Genomic DNA, 22,727 nt, shown 5'->3' with positions numbered 1-22,727 from the left:
CAAATAGTTCCTGTGAAGGTTTCCAGCATAGGATATTTTTCATTGTATTGAAATGAGTTATTAAGGAGCTAGTTTGCCTGCTCCAGATACGCTGTTTTGTGTCGTCTTCAAGTCTTTTTAGTATTTTTCCTCCCCCCATTAAAAAAGTTTCAGCAGCAACCTGAATGTCAACTCAAAACCTCTCAATTTTGCTGGAGAATTTCTGAGACAAATGAGTGAAACATGAAGAGGCGTCTACTGGGAATTCAAATTTCAGTTGAAGAATGATGTATGACTGTGTTGAAACTTTGACAAAGACGTGCTTTTTCTGAAATGTTCAGGGCCTAATAACAACAAAGTGTGTAATATCTGTGATGAAAAATTCTTTCTTTCATAGTGGCCTACCTTTCTGATCTTTTTAAGTTTCATGTCCGTACATAAATTACAGGCTAGGAGAAGATATGAGGTGTGGGAGGAGGAGTACGCAAATTCTGTGTGCTACAAGATGCAGTAAAGCACCTCTTTACTGTGCTGCTGAGTAAATCCTACTTACAGGATCTTTGGAGGACATGCTGATTTGGTAGCAGTATTTTGTTTACGAGTTGAGTTTGTGTTGAAATGGTATTTATATTCTGTGGTTCTGCATGCAGCTGGGCTGGTTATCCCTGCTCTTATAGCATGGCTAATGTGTAATCTGTATTATTTATTAATGGATAACTTCAAGTGTAGTGTAGTCCCTTCTTTCATGTCCAGCTGTCTACTGTACGACAAACCAAAAACATTGTCAAAGCCTTTCTAGTGATGCTTCTCAGTTTTATGAAGTGCTCTTAAATAAACAAAGCTATAACTCTTCTTCCTCTCCCTGTAGCAAGATGTTTCTATTAAAAAAATTGCATGAAAAAGTATTGCTGTTAATTGTTAACTGGAACTGAAAACTAACATTTTATATTGGAAAAAAAAGTGCTATTATTTCAGATGTTCTTTGATCCTAAAGTAGTTCAAGTACTGCAGCATTTGTCTGAATCAGTTAAGCTACATAGAACTTGCCTTTGCAAGGCCGAATTGAGCAGGCTGTGTTCCAGAGAAAAATTCAAGAATTACTTTCTTACTCACAGGACAAATAATTACTACAGCACATATTCACCTCTGTGTTGCATTACAGGGGGAGGGGGAAGCTACCTTGGAGTAAATGTGTAGATTGTTTTCCTTTCTGTAGACAACATTGTCTATCTGTTTTCTCATAACATTTAGGAAAGACAGAAAAAATAATAGTCAGCTTACCATGTGCCACTTTCAACTGGGTTTCCCAGCTTGCAAACAGGTCCTGGATCAATTTCAGTAACTTATTTTCTTTCAGAAATATTCGTAAAACATTACTGCAGAATGACTTCACATGCACTTTTCAGACTTCAAAATTACAAGGTTACACATAACATGATGCACAACTGTTCCCTTCCTCTAAGGGCACTGTATGTAAGCCTGGATGAGTAGGAGCACATAAGTGTGTGGTACTATGACTAAGCTGTTAGTCTGAGTGCAAACCAGTATTATGCATGCCAAGTCTTTCCCACCTACCCCCTACTGTATTTCAACCATTTTTTCAATTTATTTATTTATTTATTTATTTATTCTTCCTCACCTTCCTCAGTTTTTGATGGACCATTATGATAATAAAATAGTATGCCTTGTAAGCTAGATCTTCATAATTGTTACACTCATAGCTCTTTTATTATTTGTGGATGTTACAGGATTTATTCATCACACTGGGAAATTAGTCTGTCAGGTTTTTTCCATGTCTTTCTGTTGCTGATATTCTTTTAAGCACTTGTAAGCTACTTATTGCTATACACTTTCTAGTCATCTGCCGTTATGGTCTTAGTAGATAGCATCATGTGGTTGTATAACTGCCACGCTAGGTGTCTTTTGTGCATGGACTGTATGAGTTTTCTACTTAGCCAGTCGTTCTTGTATAGCACAGCAAATTGCACTTCCATTTTTTTACCTCAGCAGATGCTTGATTTTGCTTCAGCACTTCCACATTCAACAGTTTCTACCACAAGAGCAGCATACTGTGCATATTATGTTGTGGTTTTGGTATGCCCTTGACATTGCACAGTGAAGAAGGCAGGTATAACATTTATTTGCTAGGTTGAAGTAAATGCCAGATGGATGTTCGATCTATACTAATCACTTAGCGCTTACTACAACTGCTTTGCCTATGCTGGATATGTAAATGTGACTACTGCTTATTAAGCATCTGCAGACTATGGCTGAGACTTTCAGTTTATAGTTAACACGTTAAGTACTAAATGGAAGAACTTGTGCTTTTTGGTGTGAGAACAGTGCAATGAAAATATTCACGTGGCATTACTATGAGATAGTCTGTTTCTTGAAAACTGTTTGCACCTGGATAAGTGAAATATGAGAGATCTGTTCTGACAAGAACAAACTGAAAGGAAACTAGGGGAAGTTTAGAAAAAGGAGGAATCCCTATCCCTTATGCATGCTTTGAAAACACTCGAAACATGACTCTGGAAATCCATCCACATTAATGACCTGATCCAGATCTCTAAAAATGAAACGTTGTACAGGTAATGAATTTGAAATAACACAGTGCTTTATATAGTGTTTTAAATTGTGACCACTGTAGAAGAAAAGGTAGAAGAGAGGAGTAGCTGTGGTATTTGGGGACAGATACAGTATATTTATAAGCCTGGAGGAGGGATCTGTAGTTTTAATGTGCCCTAGTTAGTCAAAGTTAGTGAAACTTCCACCTGTTGTTTAGTTAGCCAATATTAGACCTGCTTTGTCTGTATTAGAAAGACCTACCGAGTTTAGGTTTCTCTTACTGTTTTAAGAAGAAGTGTACTGGACCTCACTGGGGTAGAGTTAATTTCCTCCATAGCAGCCAGGGTGGTGCTATGTGGTTTTGTTTTGTTTTTGACCAAAACAGTGTGGATAATGTAAAGGGTGAGTGTCATGAGGATGGAACCAGGCTCTTCTTGGTGATGAGCAATGATAAGACAAGGGCCAATGGGTGCAAACTGGAACACAGGAGGTTCCACTTAAATATGAGAAGAAACTTCTTCACAGTGAGTGTGACAGAACGTTGGACCAGGCTGCTCAGGGGGGTTGTGGAGTCTCCTTCTCTGGAGACATTTAAAACCTGCCTGGACACATTCCTGGGTAACCTCATCTAGGTGTTCTTGCTTCCAGCAGGGGGATTGGACTAGATGAGCTTTCGAGGTACCTTCCGGTCCCTGACATTCTGTGAACACACCCGTTTTATCTGTTGCTGAACAGTGTTTGCACAGCGTTGAGACTGCCCATTTCTCACTCAGCCCACCCCACAGTGAGTAGGTTGGGGTGCGAAGAGGCTGGGAGAGGGCAAGAGAGCTGACTCTGATGTACCGGTGGGGTACACCATGCTCTGTAGTGTCATGGTCAGCAATGAAAAGGGAGGGGAGGGAGTGGATGAGTCGGTGGTGGTTGTTCAGGGACTGGCTGGGCATCAGTCTGCTTGTGGGAGGTGGTTACTGGGTGTTTTGCATCACTTAGTTTTGTGTTTTCACTTTCCCTAGTCTATTCCCTCATCCTGCTGAGGGGATTGGGAGAGTGGTTGTGTGTGACTTAGCTGCCAGCCAGGGTCAGCCCACCACTAGGAGACACTAAATGTGTGCAAAGTTTGTTTTGTTAGCTTTTGGTTGTTACATCAAGGCAGGATGCAAGCTATTTTTTCTGATCTTGCTATATTTACTTGCTGCCATGGGAAGACGTGTTTTTTAAGTGAAATATCTGATGCAGAGGATTTAAGCAGCAGTTCTAATTAAAGATTTATTTCAAATAAATGTCAGATCTTATGCTCAGTGACAATAGCTGGTAGTGTAGAAATGAATTTGCAGGCTGTGGAACAAGTTATATCTATCTTTTGCATGAAGTATGGAGAACAGAGATTGGACCCTGATGGAAGGTGGCTTTGCAAGAGCCATGCAAATATTTGAAGTAATTATCTGCATGTGTATACACTTAATCATGTTGAAAGTTAGGCTTCTAAGTTTGCTTTTTCATTCCTAAATGAACAGTCAGACTCTTAAGTGTTGATTTGTTCAGGGGTCTCGTAAAGGTTCAGCAGTGTGTGTTAGTTGCCTCCTCTTTGACACAGCTACAATTTTTCATTGTCTTCATTTTAGTGAATAGATCTGTCTGTGTAATGTACACCTGTGTATGTGCTTGAAGAGCTGGGCAACAGCATTCGTCTTTAATGCTTCCAGTAGTTGTTAGCAGTTGCCATTTGTTATTTCTTCTTACGTGCAGTGACAGGTTAATCAAGTACCTGACAAGTTTCTTGTCACCCATACTGTGCCTTGTAGAATATGTATGTTTGCTTTCCTAAATTATTTCTAGTGTTTGGCTGTCAGGACACTTCAGAGGTTTTCCTCACTAACTTATCTTCTCTTTATAACTAGACAATAATTTATGCTTGAGTAAAATGGCTAATTATTTCAATTACATCAAAAGAGGAAGTCAAGAGGGACCACAGTCAGACATCAGAGTCCTCACATTGTAGCCTTTCAGTAATAAACACCCCTACACTCTGGCTTGCCTTTCTTTCTTAAACATATATTAATTTTCAAAGGTTTTGTAGGTCAGGTTGTATCATTAGATGTTCCTGCAGCCCTCCAGGTTGAGAAGGTGATGGTTTACTTGAGAGCTAAGATTTGCAGTGAAGAGCTGGCTGGGTATGGGTTGGCATAGACTCTTAACCTAATATGAAGAGGATGAAGAGGAATCCATTTTATTTTAATTGCAAATGACTTGAAGTGTGAATATTTTGTCCTTGACACATGCGGAAATCCAGAGTATTCCTCTAGTAGTTGTTTTATTTGAATATTTTTAATGTTCACAGTTTCTGGACATGTTGTTTTTATCTTTATTATTATTATTATTGAGGGTTTTGACTGGTAAAAGAGATGAATGTTTCCTAAAATTATCTTCAGAAATGCATTTTTGTTTTTTCCAGTTATGTAGATAGAACTGTATTTCTTCACTGGATCTGAAATTCCTTTGTACCCATTTAAGAACTACCTGAAAAATGAACCTATCCATTTTGGTTATTGCATATATTATTTATCTGTTTAATATCTACAAAGTAAAATTCTCTGAATGCATTCCTGTCAAGTGAGGCTGGGCCATGTCTTTAACCAAATATATTTTAAAACATATTGGTCTATAGAAGGAGTGAAAATCAAAATTCAGCAGACAGTACATGTGAAAACAATCCTGTAAGAAAAATGGAGGGTTTGTTTTTTTTATAATATTCTAGATAATAGTAAATGTTACTGAATCTTATTACTGTCAAAACCAAAAATCAATTTTGCATTTCAGGGTTGCTTGTTGTCTTAGGACTTAAACATGAGAAAAAAATTTTGAGCATGTTCGCAGCTTACCATTGGTCTTGTATTCCAGAATTGTGGAGGTTTTTCTTCTCTCTGGTCTTATAGATCCATAGAAGGGGGAAAAGATTGAAGCTATCATGGAAGAGTTAGTTAAACAATATCCTAACCATGAACATATTTTCAGCTGAGTGTGAATAGTTTGAGGTAGGACTATGGAGTTTTTTGCCAAAGGAAATTGATTTTGGTCTTGACAGAGAGTGCTGCCACAGAAGCTGAATTTGGTTTTGTGTTTTAATTGTCTGGTATTGCGCAGTACTGTAGTGTCACGGAGTATGAGATTTTCTCAGAGGTAATAAATCAATAGCTATTAGGCATAATAAATTGATATATGTGTATTAGGAAGTAACAGAGAATCTCTAGATGCATAATTTGACCATGTCTGCTTTTGTTTGAGACATACTTGCTGTCAGCTGCAGCTTCCATGCTGTGGTTTCACTCATCTTCAGGTAGATTAAATTACGATAACCTGCTCTGGAAAGAAAATAACAGATCTTTTAGATCCCCTGAAAGTGAAGACGGATCAGTTCATATAATAAGATAGCTGTGGTGAGAGCAGCCTAATTTTACCTTGAGAGTTTGGATAATTTTGGACATTCCAACCTATCTCTGATAGGTGTTACAATGAAGTTTTTCCTTTTTCTCTTCTTCCATCATTGTTTTCTATTGTTTGCATTTTCCCCCAGCTTCTTATAAGTATGTTTAGGTATGCTGGTAAAAAGACTTTTAACTGGTTCTCATTGGAGTTCAAAGTGCTTTTTACGTTTACCATCAGTCTGAGAGTACTTGAATAGCAGAATTGAAGCTTTACAGAAATGTGTATAGGGACCTAGTTGATGTCTGGCTGCACAAGAGGGTCTAAAGGCTTCAAATTATCAGAATAAATATAAAGTTAGTTCACCTAGTATTGACTAGCTTTTCTATTTGTCATTGAGAACCTGGAGAAGTTTGTGCATTTTTTAAAAATTATTTTTTTGTCCATTTTTACAAGACCTGTTTGCTTATTTTCATGTTGAGAAGCTTCTTCCAGCAGCATGATCGAAGAAGAAACTTAGATTAACTTTTTTTAAAGTGTACCTTATTTCTAATATAAGAATTTCCTGCTCTGAAAAAGGATATGGTAGAAGTTTTTAGGTTTGACTGAAAAAGTCAGGTGTCAGATTTGTTGGACAAATACTTTATAAAATATGCTCGATATTAAGCATATATACCATCAGTCTTGCTGACTTCCACCCCCTTGAAGAGATTCAGAAATTCTACTCGTTGTTCAGTGTAGAATGATGTTCCTAAATAAAATACTAGCTTTTAACAGTTTTTAATATGTAAAGAATCCATAAACTAACTTATTACAGTAACTCGGTTACTGACTTTGATCTGCCTGCTATTTCTTCTTACGTTATCACAAAGAAGATATTTACTTACCTGCAACAATGGCAGGCAATTTTTATTTCTTCTTAATCAGCTATTTTACTTTCAGCTGAAAGGGTAGGAATCACAGAATCATGCATAGGTATCAGAGGCTGACATTCACTTGTTCGTCTTTGTCCGCTCCTACCGCTGTCTGCTAGTATCTCCATTTCATTGTATGACTTTACGTGAATATTGTAGTGTTTCTCTTGTAGAAGAATACTGGTGATAGATGCATTTGGAATTCATAAAATCAAGCTTTTGGGCCAACAGGAAGCAATTCCATGCTAAAACATAAATTTCCAATAAACCAGGTAGTTTCATTATTGTTTCTGTACACATACTTCTTATATTTTGTATTTTACCTCTTTGGATTTAGGAGCAGCTTTAAGGAGATGTGTTGTAGAAGATCTTTAGGTGATTCCAACTGTTTTCAAAAATTCAAAGTAGTATTAGTACTTGTGGAGCAACTACACAAAGGAAACAGCATATTAAGATGGTTCTCATCTTTTTTGGGAATATGATGGCCCTGTGCTTCTCAGTCTGGTGGTACTGTTCATTAAAATCCAAATACTTAACAGTCATAGCTGTGAAGCAGATAAAAGTTATAAAGTTGCTTGCAATGGATTGTTGTGTTGTAGATAGGATGCAAGGGGAAGGAAACAGCCATCCTTGCCATGAAAACTGTGGCAGATCAAAATTCCTGTTAACCTGCTACAGTGCATCTGGCTAGTGCATGCTGTTACTCTTTTCCCTCTGCCCCCTAGCTGTCTTTCTGTAGATGCCAAAATTGCTACTTCAGAGAGGAACTCCTTGACTAGAAAAGTGAGAGTTCTGTCACAGTCGTGATCAAGTCCATTATGAAATACAACTCACCACAGCTTATATTTCAAGAGGAATTGTCTGTGCCTGTCTTTTGCAGTAGGTTTCAAATGGGTGAGAAATGATGATTTGGGGTTATTATGTTCTGTCTGTGCTTTGTGCTGGCTAATAATAGGCTTGTGAAGAAAGAAATTGCAAAGAACTTGCTATTGCTTTGGAGAATTGGAAGGGGATGCTATTGCTGTCTTTTCAGATTTAAATAATATAACTTCAAATGTATAATGATCAGGGTCCAAAATAGGGAGATGAAGGTAGTGGTGAATATGGTGCATAACACCTTAAGCATTAAGTGTTTTATATTTTCTGAGCAGATTGTGCTCACAAATGGCTTCAGTATAGATAGCCCAATAATGTATGATTTCTTTTTTAAATTTTGAGCTCTTTATCCCAATGACTAAGTGAATAGTTCTAGCCATAACTATTCAGGTTGTGAAAACTATTCAGGTTTTCAAAGGAGTTTATCCATTGAAGTGTGGGTTGACACTGAAGGAGATGCTATCGCCTTTCACTGTCTGTCCCAACCATGTTCCTTTTCCATGCTGCCTCTGATATTTTTTCACCTGCTTGTTGAATCAGATGAGATGACCATTAGCTTTTGTACAGACCACTTTCCCATCTAGCTGAGTACACCAATGCTACTGTGGGCTCAAGAGAGAAATGACAGTGATGTGCTTCAGTGCAGTGAAAAAAAAGGAAAAAAAAACAACAAAAAAACCTTTTGTGTTCAGCAGCAGTTCAGGCTTTGGACTTCACTCTTGGATTTGACCCTCAAATGGCTAAAAACTAAGACATGGGGGAGGATTTACCTTCTCAAGTTACATGGTTTTGTGCAAGGTTAAAATGAGATGCTGTGATGTAGATTTGAAAGGTCAGTAAAACTGAAATGAATGTCTTGAAGGAAAAATAATTGAAGTGATGTGCAGAAAGTAGTAGTTCAAAAGAGATGCTAATGCTGGGAAGGTAGTTAAACACTGGGATGTCATTTTGTCCTAAGTTTCTTTTCCTGCATTTTTTCCCCTGGTGTTTCTCTCTGCCACTTTAAGTAACTCCAAGAAAAGATACCTGAATTTACATATATAAAAACATGAGTCTGTTAGTATTGATATAACTACTCAAAGTGATCATGCAGGTAATATTGCTTTATGACGCAGGCTGTGTAAATGTTGGAAGTGTAGCCTCTTTGCTAATTGTGCTATGCAACATGGAGATCAGTCTTACATATAATTTATACAGGCAGACTACTCAATTTGTTTTGCCTAATCCTACAGTGACCTAAACTGACTTAAGGAATTCTTTTTTTTCCAAGTTCCACATTTACTTTAGTTAGTTCATCTCGGGCTATACATCTGTTCGCAACTGTTTCTTTTTACTCTTATCTTAAAAGTAGAACTGAATCTTCTATGTTTTACAGGTCTCCAAACTGTGTTTTTATTATACTGGCATGTAAATTTAGTGAGGATGACTAATTGGACCTGAAGACAAATGCCCTCAATAACTTCCCATGATGCCAGCAAGCACAGAATGTTTTCCAGTGTGTTTTTCATCTGTTATTTCTGAGAACATACCATAAAAATAGTCTGCCACATATCAGAAGGCATAGATGGCAAGGAAGAAACCCTTGTTTGGCAAAGCTAGATGCTTGTTTGTATATAAACAAAACAACAGTTTTATGTCTTGGAGCTTTTAGAATGCTGCCACGAACACAGTATTTGAATGCCATCCACGCAGAAGCATTAAAAGTAATAGCAAACTCCAGCAGAGTTTGGGTTGGGAAATCTAATTTTTCTATCTTTCAGCATCCAAGTAGAGCTGTTTGAAATTTTTCCTCTGAAATATTCTTCCAATAGAAAACAGGCTAGCTGTAAATTGAGAATTTACTATTTGCTAAAGTAAAAGCATTCTTTAACCTAGATCAGGGATGTCAAACTCATTTTCACTGGGGGCCACATCAGCCTCGTGGTTGCTTTCAAAGGGTCGAATGTAATTTTAAGGCTGTATAAATGTAGCAGTAGTTACATGTAATACAGTCCTAAAATTATATTTGTCCCTTTGAAGGCAACAACAAGGCTGATGTGGCCCCTGGTGAAAATGAGCTTGACACCCCTGACCTAGATTGTGCCTCCTAGCTGTGAAACTCTGAAATTAGTGGGAACTAACTTCTTGATGGACTGTCAGATGTATTGCCTCGGTGTTAGAACTTCCAAACTCCTCAGGAGCTGTAATTGTTGTTTATCTTGGCTTTTTGTTACTTTTCAAGTTGGCCGGTTCCCCCTTTTGATGAGGCTACCATGTCTGGAAAGGGTTAAACCAACATTTTATGTCTGCTATCTCTACATGAAGTTCCAGAAATCGCATTCTTTACTTAATTTTGGGGGTTTTGTGTGGTGGGTGTGTGTGTGTGTGTATTTCATAAAATAAGAATCTGGAATTTTCAGAGAACAGGAATTGAGGGGTTTGGGTAGGTCTAGTGATGTTTCTCCTTCAGAAGGTTCCCTTTTAATTGTTTGGTGTATTTCAGTTTGATTACGATTGATTTTAAGTAGAGGGTGCTAAGTGAGGGTTTAAGGAATACTATGAAGTCTGAATGTAAAATGAAAAGGTTTTTAGTATGAGAAGTATACACTGGGCAGTGTTACATGCACTATCCCAGGGAAGCTTTGCTGTTCTCGTTCTTTATAAATGTAAATTGAATCTGAGTCAGCACCAAAACTTTGAGCTGACGCTGACCTGTAGTACTGAATATGAGTCTGTGGAGCTGAGGATGGGCCAGAGGGGCATGTTGTTTCTAAAATAAATAAATATTTTATTTTTAGTTCAGTAGGCTGTTGTAACCCTCAGTTATCTTCACAGACTATTACATGGCTTTATGATGCTTTTGTAAAAGACATATAAAGCTGATTTCTACTTGCCATGGCTCTGTGACTGCAAAGTAATCTTGAGACTCACTGGGTTAGATCAGGGAATGCACTAGTGGCTACCTAGGTTGCACTGTACAACATTTTGTAAACAAGTGGCCATAACCAATTAAGTTAAACACATCAAATTTTTATATTACTGTGTGTATCTTGAAGCATCAGGGAACTGCTTCTTTCATATTCTGAATTAACTGAAGAATTGGGGAGAGAATGTATGTTTTTGCAGTGGCAAGAACTCTTACATGTAAACCAAAGCATTCTGAGTAAAAGATTACGTGGTCTCCTATGAGACTTTTGTGCTCAATTTTATGAGTGGGTTTGTGTTTGTTGTGTGTTTTGGTTTGGTTTTTTTAAACTTCATTCTGTAATCATTCAAGGTAATTTCTCCATCAATATTTTGAGGTAATGTCTACAAATGTAGACTTGTGTATATTAACATATGGATTTTAAATATGCAGAAATGTAAATTTTGAGTGCCTTGAAAAACTGGTAATGAGTGTGTTCTGTGGAAGTGTACTTTAATACCTCTGCAGCAGCTCTTATTGTGTAATATTTGGTACCGAATACCTCAACAAAACATATAAATAATCACTGAATTCAGAATACTTTGATGTTGTCAGAGTTAATGTGTATGTGTTTTCTCTGTATATATAGTTTGCTCATCTACATAGCCATTGCTACGGCTTTGTTATAGCATAAATAGATGATCCCATTAGGGTTTTCACAGCTGGGCTGATAAAGTTTGAGCTGCTCAATGACATTATTTCCTTGTCTGTGCAGGAATTCTCATAATTTCTAGCAATCCTTGTAAACGCTGTTTTGCAAGTCCTACAACCCTATTCCGTTTTAAGTATAGCTTTGTGAACTTTGAAAGTCAGGGATCTTGGAGGCAAACTGGGAAAGGATGAAATAACGTAAGTTAAAGTTTTAAGGGAAATTGTTAGGACGTTTCTACTCAGGGTCTCTTCGCTGTCCCTTCCTTCCCTGCAGCGTATGTATATGAACCATGAATCCTTCCTTCTGTTGCACTCTGCGTGCCAGCATTTGTAGGAGACTGGGTCCTAGTATGTGTTTTACACTTTTTAATGCAGATCTGAGCTGGGGTACTCCTGCAGTAAGCAGGAAGACGCTGCAAGAGCTAGTGCTTTGCTCAGCGAAGATAGACCCAGCATATTCTTAACGATTACTTGTTTGTACATATGCTAATATAATCTTACGTTTTCTCCCTCCCTCAGAGAGAAGAATAAGATGGCTACTCACTACATATAATGTAAATACATTGCTATCTTGTCTGTACCACCTGTGTGAACAGGTCTAAGGAAATCCATGAGGGTCACAGAAATTCAGATCTTTATAAACCTGGAAGTGGTGTAATAGGTTAGTTTATTACATGTTGCAGTAAGTTGAAGTGAGGAAGGAAGGAGGTTGCCACAGTTTGGTGGTAGGGAAGTGCAGCTAAAGAGGCAAGCTAAAAGCAGGGAATTGAAGATGAGGTAGGCTGGATAACACCGAGGCACATGGCCATTGTTAGGAGATGGACTATCTAATAAGTGACAGTTTCAAGTGGTTAATGGCTGACTGAAAAGGAACACCTGTGTGAGCTGGAAGTCAGGTAAGAGGTATGGAAAGAGGAGAAAGCAAATAAATGCTGCAGGACAAGTAAATGCTGCAGGAGGTGGGTGGAACATGGATTTTAGATAACTTGTTATTTAAGCAGAAAGAGAATCTTGGTCTTATCTCTGTGCTTTACCATACCTGAGTGGAAAGTCTGAGCTTTCAAAGTTAATATGTTAACAAGTTTCTGTTATAGACTATTCTCATTTCCCTTTATGCTTTTATAGTGAAACTAGTTTTTACCTTAAAATTTCTAGGTCAGCTCTGACAAAAAAATGCTTTTGTGCTGTGTTTATATAAATAAACATGATGGTTGTAAACATTCTTTTGATCTTCGAATCACCGTAGAATTAAAATATTGTGTTGCAAGCTATTCATACCTTAAAGTGCTATTCTGGTGTGATTGCTGTCAGATAAAAATAATTCCTTGCCTTATAAGACTTTTTTTTTCCCTGTGCTGCTTAGCAACCTTAATGAAATAAGTATTTCATTGAGTTAGGTTGTTTATAAAGTTATAAAAGACTTGTAGGAAGATAGATGAAGTGAAAATACCTGGTGGTGTATTTGTGAGAAGGCTATTGTTGTTTTAAGAGCATTAAACAGTGGAATGACTTGCTTCTGTGAACAGTTGTCTTTGATGTTCAAAGTGTTTTGAGACTGCTAGGTATTTGGAATGACAGCAGAGAATAGTGTTGGCAAGTCAAACCAAATCCCCATATTGTTCCATAAGCTGCAATGAGTGATGTCCAGGCTGTGTTCAGGGAATGAGCGCACACAGAATGACCGCTCCAGTGTACACTGACTTCAACTGGGTTGGAGCTTCCCAGACCATGCATGGTTTACAGGTCCATTGCTGCCTGTCAAACTTCATTAGCAATCTCCTATGAATTTAACTATTTTTTAAAGGATTTTTTTAAAAAACTTCTGCCTTCCTGTAAAAACAGTTGGAATAGAAACAGAAAAGAAGTTGGCCTTTGAATTTTCTAACCTGTGAGCTAGCTTCGTTTACCACCTTTTAGTTCTTGTCTGTAGAAAAAGAAAAATAATTATTTCCTGTGCAAATAGTACATTATTCTATATTGCTATTCTCCCTCTCTGTATATTATTATTATTCTCTCTGCCCCTTTCACTCTTCCTCACTGACCATCTGTAGCCTCTTTAATAGGCAGTAGTTCTATAATGCTGAGCATTATTGTTTCTCTTTTATGCACCTTTTTCTAGTTATGCCTTATGCTATTTAAAGTACGTGTCAAGAAGCTGTTTCCAATATTGGAGATAAACGTTGTCTTCTACTGATTTTCAGTTACACCAGGAAGTTTGAGTTAAAGGATTATTTAGTTAGATTGTTGTGTGCTAAACTGACCTTCTGTGAAGGTTCCTTCCATTGTCTGAGGTCTTTGCAGTTAAGTGCCAGAAACAGCCAGTCCATCTGCCTGAACTATCTGGAAAGATAGTTTAATGGATTGAAAAATATTCAGGATGACACTGACTGTTCTAAATATCTCCTTCACTGTGTTAATAGCAGTATAATCTGTATATTGAAATATCATGTTCCTGTTCTAGTGGATCACTTGCAAACGCTGAGCCTGGGAAAAAAACAAACAAAAAACCAACCACTACAAACCAGTGGTGACACAGTATACATTTTCAATGTCATCTAACCTACTGGAGCAAATAGTTCCATTTATGAAGAATAAAATATTTTTGAATTGTCTTCAGAATTACTTGATTAAAAGCTGTTGGATGGTTGTACAGTCTCCATCCTTGGAGGTTTTCAAGACTTGACTGTATAGAACCCTGAGCAACTTGATCTGATTTCATAGCTGAACCCGCTTTCAGCAGGAGTTTGGACTAGAGGTCTCCTGTGGTTCCCTCCAACCTGAATTATCCTATGATCTTGTATTTCTCTGCATCTCACAGCCTGTGGCTTATATGTTGAATAACTGCTGGAGCAGAGGAGTTTACATCTGGTAATTGCTGCCAGGAGTGGTGAAGTTAACGTCACTTCATTGAAAAATACTCACTTAAAAATAAATTCAGTTTTCATTACTCAATAAATGGGAAAACTTTAGCTCTTTAATTGTTTGCATAATAATATAACACATTTTGTGAATATAAAGAAGTGTATATGCATTATGCCACAGCTGTAAATTTATGCAATAGATTTTTAGTTTGCATATGTGTTGTCTGATTTCAAAAATTATTATATAAAGAGGCTATTTGATTGGACATAGTAGAATGTAGTAGGTTTTTTCTTTTAATCAAGCAAATGCTTGCACCTTATCTTGTATGTTTTTTGGCAAAGAAATGTCTGGTGCCAACAAAAATCTTTACAGAATGGCTGACTCACAAGTGTACCTGATACTCACAAATAAGATAACTTGCTGATTAGATAACTTCTCAAATCCCTTTCCAACCTTAAATTTATGACCTTTTAAGATAAATACCTGACATTTTGGTAATTACTTTCTAGAAATTCAGAGCTTTTGTAGACTTTTTGGAAGTATTGTTCATCTGTATAATGCAGCTCTTGAAAATAGATCTAAATGCTAAAAGGAAACAAATATTCTTGTGTTCCTGGAAACCTACATTTATTGGCATGCATTAGTTAAGGACTGGTTTGTAACTTTAGTAGACTTCAAATGTATGCATCTTGTATCTCTATACATTGGCAACTTTTAGTTGTGATTAGAATAAAGTTGAATTTGCTCTTGATTTAAGCTAGTCTTTGTTATTGGTTAAGATGAATTTCATGAAAGGGAGTGCACTCTTCTTATTGCAAAAGTCGTTTTAGTGCAAAAGTGTTTCCAACACTTTTCTCTAAAGTGTCCCAAAGCGAATATTCTCAGAGATGCATCACTAGAGAGGTTTTGGGAGGTCTTTGTGGATCGTACCAAGTGTTTCTCTTGTCATTTCTCAAAAGCAAAACATTTCTTAGAAAGATTTTGTTCTGTCTTAGGTACTCAAATATTTAAAAATACGCAAGAACTGTGTTGACTACTCTCTAGGTAAAATAGAATCCTTTTTTTGGATCATAATTGTTAAGCAATGGAGTATGAAAGTCAATACATGTATTTCTAGATATTAAGTAAATGTATTGGGTCAAATACTTCTGCTGTTTAAGCAAACAGCTATCAATGAAGAAATACAGATGAAAAAGCATGGTAGATGTGGTATGGTTCATTGAATGAATGTGGTTCACACAGTTTTGCAGTACATATAAGAACAATATGCATCAAGCTTTAAAAAGACATGTTTACAGGGGATTTAAGTGACAAAATAGATCCTGTTCCAAATATTTACTTGACAACTTCTGTCCGATGTTTTACTATGTTAAAGCTGAAAAGTCTGCTTTGTGGTTTGTGCCGGTTGCCACATTTGTGTTTCCACTGTCCTCCATAGTTTACTTAGTATTGATTTTCAGGTGGTTGTGATTTCATCAGTGCCATATTATTTGTGGATGTGAAATGATGTTAATGTTTCTCAGAAAACTTGGATAAGCCTGTGTGATGTTGGTAATGCCAAATGCTTCATGTATTAAAAATATACTATGTTTATTTTGACTGTATATAAACTACACCTTATATCTCAGAGTTCTCAATATCTTGCTGGTTCATTTTGTGTTGCTTTCATGAGATTTCACTGTTCTTCAAAGAGCAGAGACTGTCAAAACTAATAGGGGATAAGTTGGTTTCTTTCTCCTGTTTTCGGTACAGGAATGGTAGTTGACTAGTGATGCTACTTCAAAAGTGTATGAAGGCAGGCGAACTGCTTAGAGAAGGCAGTAAGCCTGTTTTCCTGTCTGCTTTCAGGTGTGGAGATGGCAGTATCTTACTGTCTTTCATTCTTCCCAGGGTTACACATCGTTCTGGAATGATTGCATCTCCTCAGGATTGCGTGGCTGTATGTTAATCGAATTGGCATTGCGAGGGCGTCTTCAGCTAGAGGCTTGTGGAATGAGGCGCAAAAGTCTATTAACAAGAAAGGTAAGTGGAGGGAAATGGTCACATTCACTTTTGTGTCACACTTCAGGCAATATAGTAGCTATAAATTACAACAGGTTGCAAGAAAAAGACTACTTTTTTTTTTTCTTTACATGGGGATGGGGACTCTGAGTACTGACCTAAGGTAAATGCATAGAGATAAAGGTCTTTAAATGGTGAGCTGAAGTACCTTGGAAGATGTTCTGTACGTGTCCTGTGTTCCTGTTGGTTCTCTTGACATGTTCCTGCTGCTGTTGGGAACCTTGCAGAAACAGCTGGCCACCTCTGGCCAGGGTGCGGTGGCAGCACTTCCTGTTGAGAGCCAGTAGCACCAGTTCTAATCTCCCGAAGGAACTGGCTTTTGCAATGTTGGTGAGATGTGGGCTGGAACTCAAAGGAATGGCTAACAGACAGCCTGCCAGATGTATCCTGCAAGCTGTTTAATTCTTTTGTACACAGTGTGGCAGTTTGTGCTTGCAATGCATGGGAAGGAAATGATCCATGTACCTTGGGCCCCTGAGAACACAAAACTATCCCGCTTAAGCATGTGACCGGTGTGTTTAATTTGTTGTGCTCACTGGCATTTTAAGATGGGCGAGTTTTTAAGGTTCTGTGTTGAATTGGGCTGAAGATATGAGGCCTTAATTTACTAGTTTTTATGCTGGATTTTTTCCTTAGTACAAAATGTGCAAAGTCATGCTGTTTGAAGAATTTTTATTTCGTCAGCACTAGAGGATACTTGTAAAATAAACTTACTGAAAACATAGTCAAATGTTGTCTATCCACCACAAATGAATTCTCTTTTATGGCAAATTTCCCTGTCAATATTATCTTTCGCTAAATTTTTCAAAGGAAAGCTGACAGATTTCCCAACTTTCTGCCAGCTTCCCCCTTGTCTGAAGAATCGAACCTCTGTTCAGACAAACAGCTCCTACTTCTCTTAGCTTCATGTAAGCACATTCAACATTGATTAGTCTGCACAATTTTTTTTCCTCCAAAGGTTTTGGCTCTATAGGCATTCAGGAATATTCCTTAGCAGTTATTTTAATTCTGTGCAAACCTTGTCAGCTCTATCTACCTGAAATTTTAACTGTGTTTTTATTTAGGAAAATGGAAAAATAACCGTTGCATATGTTCAGTAAAGAATACAAGCAAAATTATCGAATTATTGTCATCCTTTGTGGGTTTTATTTTGGTTGGTTATGGGGTCAGGTTTTTTTTGTGTATGTGTCTTTTTCTTTTGTGGGGTTTTTTGTGTATATGTTTTGTTTCGTTTGGTGTGTGGGTTTTTTATGTTATGTGGCTTTGGGAGTGGGCAAGTGTGCTTTGTTTCTTCTCACTCCCACCTTTGCTTAAGGAGATAGAAGAGCTGCCCAATATTAAAGGTTTTGTTCTTTCTGCTCTTAATGAGGCAATAGAGGGAATTCTTTATGCAGAGAGGAGCATTCTATGGAAAAGGCTTTAATTTAAAATTCAAATGAAGATTCACTTCTGCTTAAGTAATTTTTTGCAAATAAAATCCATGACTGCTGATGTGTATGAGGTTTCTTCTCCCTCTGCACCACCTCTCTCAATTTAGAAATGGCTCTCATGAATGACTTGTGGTGTTTTGTACCTTATCTGAAGCTTTTCTTTAACAGTAAGTTTCAGGCTTGTTCCTGTGTTGGCTGGATGCAAGTCTTCCAACTCTACCAAGTGCCCTTCTTGTCCCCCTTTTGCAGGCTTTTCTCCCCTTGCTCTCAGTTTTCACTTTGAATTAAATACTGTGCCTAGTGTGTGGAATGAACTGTGTAGTTGCATCGAAGGTTGTGATTCAGTGGCAATACCATTATCTGTGGCTTCTGCCTCTCAGGCTGGCCCTCCTTTCTCCTCACCCCAGGTCCATCCTCAGATTTTGTGGGAAGGTAAAACATCCTTAAAACTCAAAACTTTGATTTGTGAATCAAGACCCTCTATCTTCAAGCCATGGTCCAAAGGGAGTTTTGGCCTGTGTTGCAGCTGAGAAGGGTAGTCCTGTCTTTGTGAAGAGGCTTATTGGAGTCTCTCTTGGGTTGTTACTTGAATTTGTGTATCTGTGTCGGATAACGCCTCTGGCTGAAAACTAATTCACTTTTTTGATAGTTTAGTTTTCACTTGAATTACTTTCTTGATCTTGTCTTTAGGCGGGGCACAAAGTGAGACTGCTGGCACAAGCAATAAAGTGAGAACAAGAAGAGGGCAGAACTAGTTCTTTAGGCAGTAGTACGGATTTATAACCAGCTAACTGTAGCCTTAGTCATACAGCTGACTTAAAAGATTGCTAGCTGCAGTGATTTCTACTTCAAGCCTTAATTCAGGTAGATCTTTCATATTTTTTTGTGGTTTTGTGGAACTTAAGAATGGATCAGGATGCATTAAAACCATGCTTGAATGCCACAGACACACAAATGAGACTGAGAAATGGGTAGACAAGGACTTGGTGGACGTTAGTGAAACTTTGAAAGTCAATATGACATTCTATATGCTGCAACATCCTCGTAAATTTGGTTTAAGAGTATGTAATTATTGCATCATTTTTGAGCTCTATCTGCTGGTATCAATTTTAGAAACAAGTGAATATTGAAGTTTATATATAAATAAAGTAATTTCTAAGGCTAGCGGTTATTGATGATATAAAATGGTACTCTGTGCTGCCTTACAGCCTCAGAAAGCAAACCAAATCCCTACAGTTCTTGAAAACAAAAGAAATCCCAACAAATCCATGGTGGATTTACTTCAGTATTTTATAGCTGACAATTCTGAGTGATTCATGCACGAGTGAATTTTTGTATTAAAAGTAAATTATGAAGTGTTTTACTTAAAAATCAATGCAAGAAGTGCCTAATCTTTAGCATTGTTTAATTGCAAAACTACATTGTGGAAAATGCAAATTAAATATTCTGTATAATTGAAATTTCATCGGTAGTTGGATGCAAAGCAGATCTAGTACCTGATAAGTCACTGAAAAATTTGAATAAAGAAAGACTTTTTTGCAGTAAGGCTAAGGACCATAATCTCTAAAGAAGGAGGATCTTAGCTTCTTTCTCTACCTTAGTTCTTTTGTTAAAGAGAGGAAAAAAAATTCCCCTTTGTGGATGGTTAATCTTCTGTGATGATTCAATTCACAATTTCGCCAAACCACTCGATTTCCCACTCTTCTCGTGCTGTTCTGATTCTGAAGAGAGTTAGCCAAGAAGCATTTATCAGTAAGTCCTTCAAGAAGGAGCAGATCCATGGAGACAGGAGAGAGGTGGCTGGGCTTCCGCTATTGCTTATCTCCACATGCTGGAGAGGGCAACATAAATACCGTGGGAGTGTGAACCGGAATACTTTTGTTTAAGGGCAAGGGTAATCAGAAGAAACTGTGCGGTAAATATTCAGTGTGGCAGAGAAATGAGAAGAAACAGTGCTGTATGCCTGGCTACAGAGAAGGGTAAACTTTGAAACAAAATCATAATGCCTTGTGGCTTCGCAAGAGCCTATGGAGTCTTGACTGAGTTGAATGGGGCATGTTATGCACCTTACAGCTCTTCCCTTAAGCACCTGTGTGTTTAGGTGTGTACTGTCACAGTGCATTATATTTACACTGACTTAAACTTCTTTGCAGTGTAGAAAAAAGCATCTTAACCCCAAATAAGCAAGGAAAGCTGTTTCTAAACTCCAAAACAAAACAAAAATAAAAACCACCCAACCAAAACCACCAAACAAACCGCAACCCCCAAAAAACCCACCTTATATCCTAGACTTAAAAGCACTTCATTTATCTCTTCAGTGAGGTTTGTTTTGATTGTGTGTGCGTTATGATCTCTTTTTTTTAATAATAAAACAGGTCAAAAAGAACTTCACATCTTATCTGTTAAAGTGAGATGGTGAGTAGTAGGTTACCAACTGCAGCAGGCTGGAGTGATCCAGTGTAACTCGCGTTACTGTGAAACTGATCATATGGGAACTTGAAAGAAATTTAAATACTGCTGGAATGTCAGTTTTAAAAAGAAGTAAAGATAATAAATAAGTTGGGTGTTTTTAGGTTAAGTATTAAAGGAAAGTCTGAAAGGTGCCAATTATAGCCACAATACTGCAGCTTAAAAACCCATCTTGAAGGATGCTTCTGTATAATTAGAGAACAGAAACTTCGAAAACTTCAAAATCTTGATATAGAACTGGAAAGTATTTAATATCACTATATTTTCAGTAAGGGTTTTGAGTGACACTGTGGTGCAAGCTTGTAAATCAGAAAGATAAGTACACATTGTTATATGTTTAGTTTCAAATAGGAATTGTCTGGATTGAAATGTAGTTGTGTTCTTAAAACCCAATATCTGAGCTTTATGGTTGGAGTAATATCCAGCTCCCAAAAATGGAGACCTGGACAGTATCTCAAGTGACCATTTAATCTTGATGCAGTAACAGATAATGAGGTTTCTCTGGACTCTCCCTGCTAGATGTTTAGTTTTAAAATTCTCCATTGACTGCAATTCGGCAGCTCCCTGCATGTTTAATTTACCTGTTGAAATTTTTGACAATACATCCTGCGTTTTTCTTATTTCCAGAATAAGCTGGTATATTTTATTTTTCGCAAAGTAGGGACCCTAACCTACTGTTTGATACCTTCTTTGGAAAGTATCTTACATGCTTTCTCTTTAGATCTAAACAAACTTTGTTCTTTTTAGCCTGGCATTATGGACTGGTTCATTCTTGCCTATTTTATTAAAAGTCTTAGTTTCGGTGCTTTGTATATATGATCTAAATTGGAAATAATATTTCAGCTATGATCTGATCACAAATCTCTCCAGCAGTTCTCCTTTCCATTTCATTGACTTTCTATGCACCTGCAATTTGGGATCATCTTGCCAGTACTGAAGCTGTCTTACCATTGTGGTGTCGTGTCTAGACACTATGAAAATGTACTGGACTCCTCTGTTGTTTGCAGTAAGGATTATTAGAACTAAGGAACAGAACTAAACTTGGAATGTATTTCATTAGGACACTTAAAGCTTTTCCAGGACACCTTTCTGATGACTGTGAAGCTTTACGAAAAATAAGAGCTTTCACTAGCTTCTTCTCTTGTATATGTGCAGTTGTGTTGATGTGAGTTTTTCTGTCAATTGCCTGTATCTCCTTACCTGATGCTTATAAACACTAACTTGTAAAACTGTTTAAGTTACCAGATTTGTTATTTTCATAGCTAGCTTTGAAACTGTAGTAATTCTTCTTTTCTCAAGGAAAGACAGATTTTTATTGTTATCTGGTTTTTATTCAAGCATATTGACTTAGGCTAGTTTAATCTGTATGTTTTTGTTTGGTGCATATGTTTTTCTAACCAGAAAAAATGGCATTTGTATTGGTTTATATAACTACTTGTAAACAAGCATTTACTCAAATACTTAAATTTTATTATGTCACTGTGACTGTTTTGGTTTTTTTGTAGTTGTTGTTTTTCTCCTGTACTCTCTTGAGGGAAGAATTCAAATAATTGTCGAAGTTATTAAAGAACAAACTTAAATGATACAACATTTACTGTTGCATATTAAGGGGTTTACTGGTATATACATATTTTGCCTGGTATATGTGTTTTAACTATTGGTGAATGGAACATAGTGCTGCTGTTCAACATGTTTTTCAGGGCTGTAAAACTCACAGATGTTGTCTGGAACCTGTTTTTGTCCATCAGTACATGGAAGAAGAAAACCAGTTTTCCTGCTTTTTCAATTTGTAACTTATTTCTCTGTTTCACATGGCCTAACAGTTTTGCAGTATTTTGAATAAATTGATGTGAAGCAGTAAATAGACTGCCATCAGAGAGTAATGTAACACTGTAGTATACTTTGGTTTGGGGGGAAAGCGAAGGACCTGGCTTGGTTAGTGGATTGTCTTCCTTAACAAAATAGCTATTAAGCATGTTATTAATACTATAGTTTTAGTCAGTTAAGGTTAATTTAAGTTATAGATAACTTATGACTTAACATAGTTTTATAATTAAAATCTGAGATACTTGGGTTGGTTTCTTTGTTTGTTTTTGACTAGGTATGTTTTTTTAAACTTGCTTATTCCTAGAGATGACTCCTTATTTTTTTTAAATATGCTTGGTTTTGATAATAGGCAGATTTTTCCATTTTTTTGTTGGTGGATGTTTATGGCATATGCATTAAGGCAGAATACTGACTGCATTTTATTCTGTCCTAGGTGATTTGCAAGTCAGATGCTCCCACAGGGGATGTTCTGCTTGATGAAGCTCTGAAACACATAAAAGAGACCCAACCTCCTGAAACAGTACAAAATTGGATTGAACTGCTTAGTGGTAAGCCTTGGACATAATGTATTTGCTCCCCACCCTGTAAAGCTAATTATGTTATGTGGCATCACTAGATCTTACGCTGTAAGGTTTTCTGGGAGAAAGTATGCAAATAAGTTAATTAGCCTGTTGTCCAGGGTAGTCTCTTGTTGATTGTAGCCTTTACTCAAATATAAGTAACTTA

The 22,727-nt window shown here is 37.2% G+C and overlaps 1 protein-coding gene across 1 annotated transcript in view; it reads left to right on the top strand.

The window, feature by feature from the left end:
* Window positions 1-22,727, top strand: part of GOLPH3 (golgi phosphoprotein 3) — a 33,056-nt gene that overhangs the window by 4,608 nt on the left and 5,721 nt on the right. The window contains exons 2-3 of the mRNA XM_065657464.1: window positions 16,105-16,236; window positions 22,435-22,549. Of these exons, the coding sequence (XP_065513536.1) occupies window positions 16,105-16,236; window positions 22,435-22,549 (247 nt within the window). The remainder of the gene's footprint in view (window positions 1-16,104; window positions 16,237-22,434; window positions 22,550-22,727) is intronic.

The sequence above is a fragment of the Caloenas nicobarica genome, chromosome Z, assembly GCF_036013445.1.
Source record: "Caloenas nicobarica isolate bCalNic1 chromosome Z, bCalNic1.hap1, whole genome shotgun sequence".
NCBI classification, from domain to species: Eukaryota; Metazoa; Chordata; class Aves; order Columbiformes; family Columbidae; genus Caloenas; species Caloenas nicobarica.
Note: the sequence above shows the minus strand (reverse complement) of the source record. Positions and strands in the feature narration are given on the sequence as shown.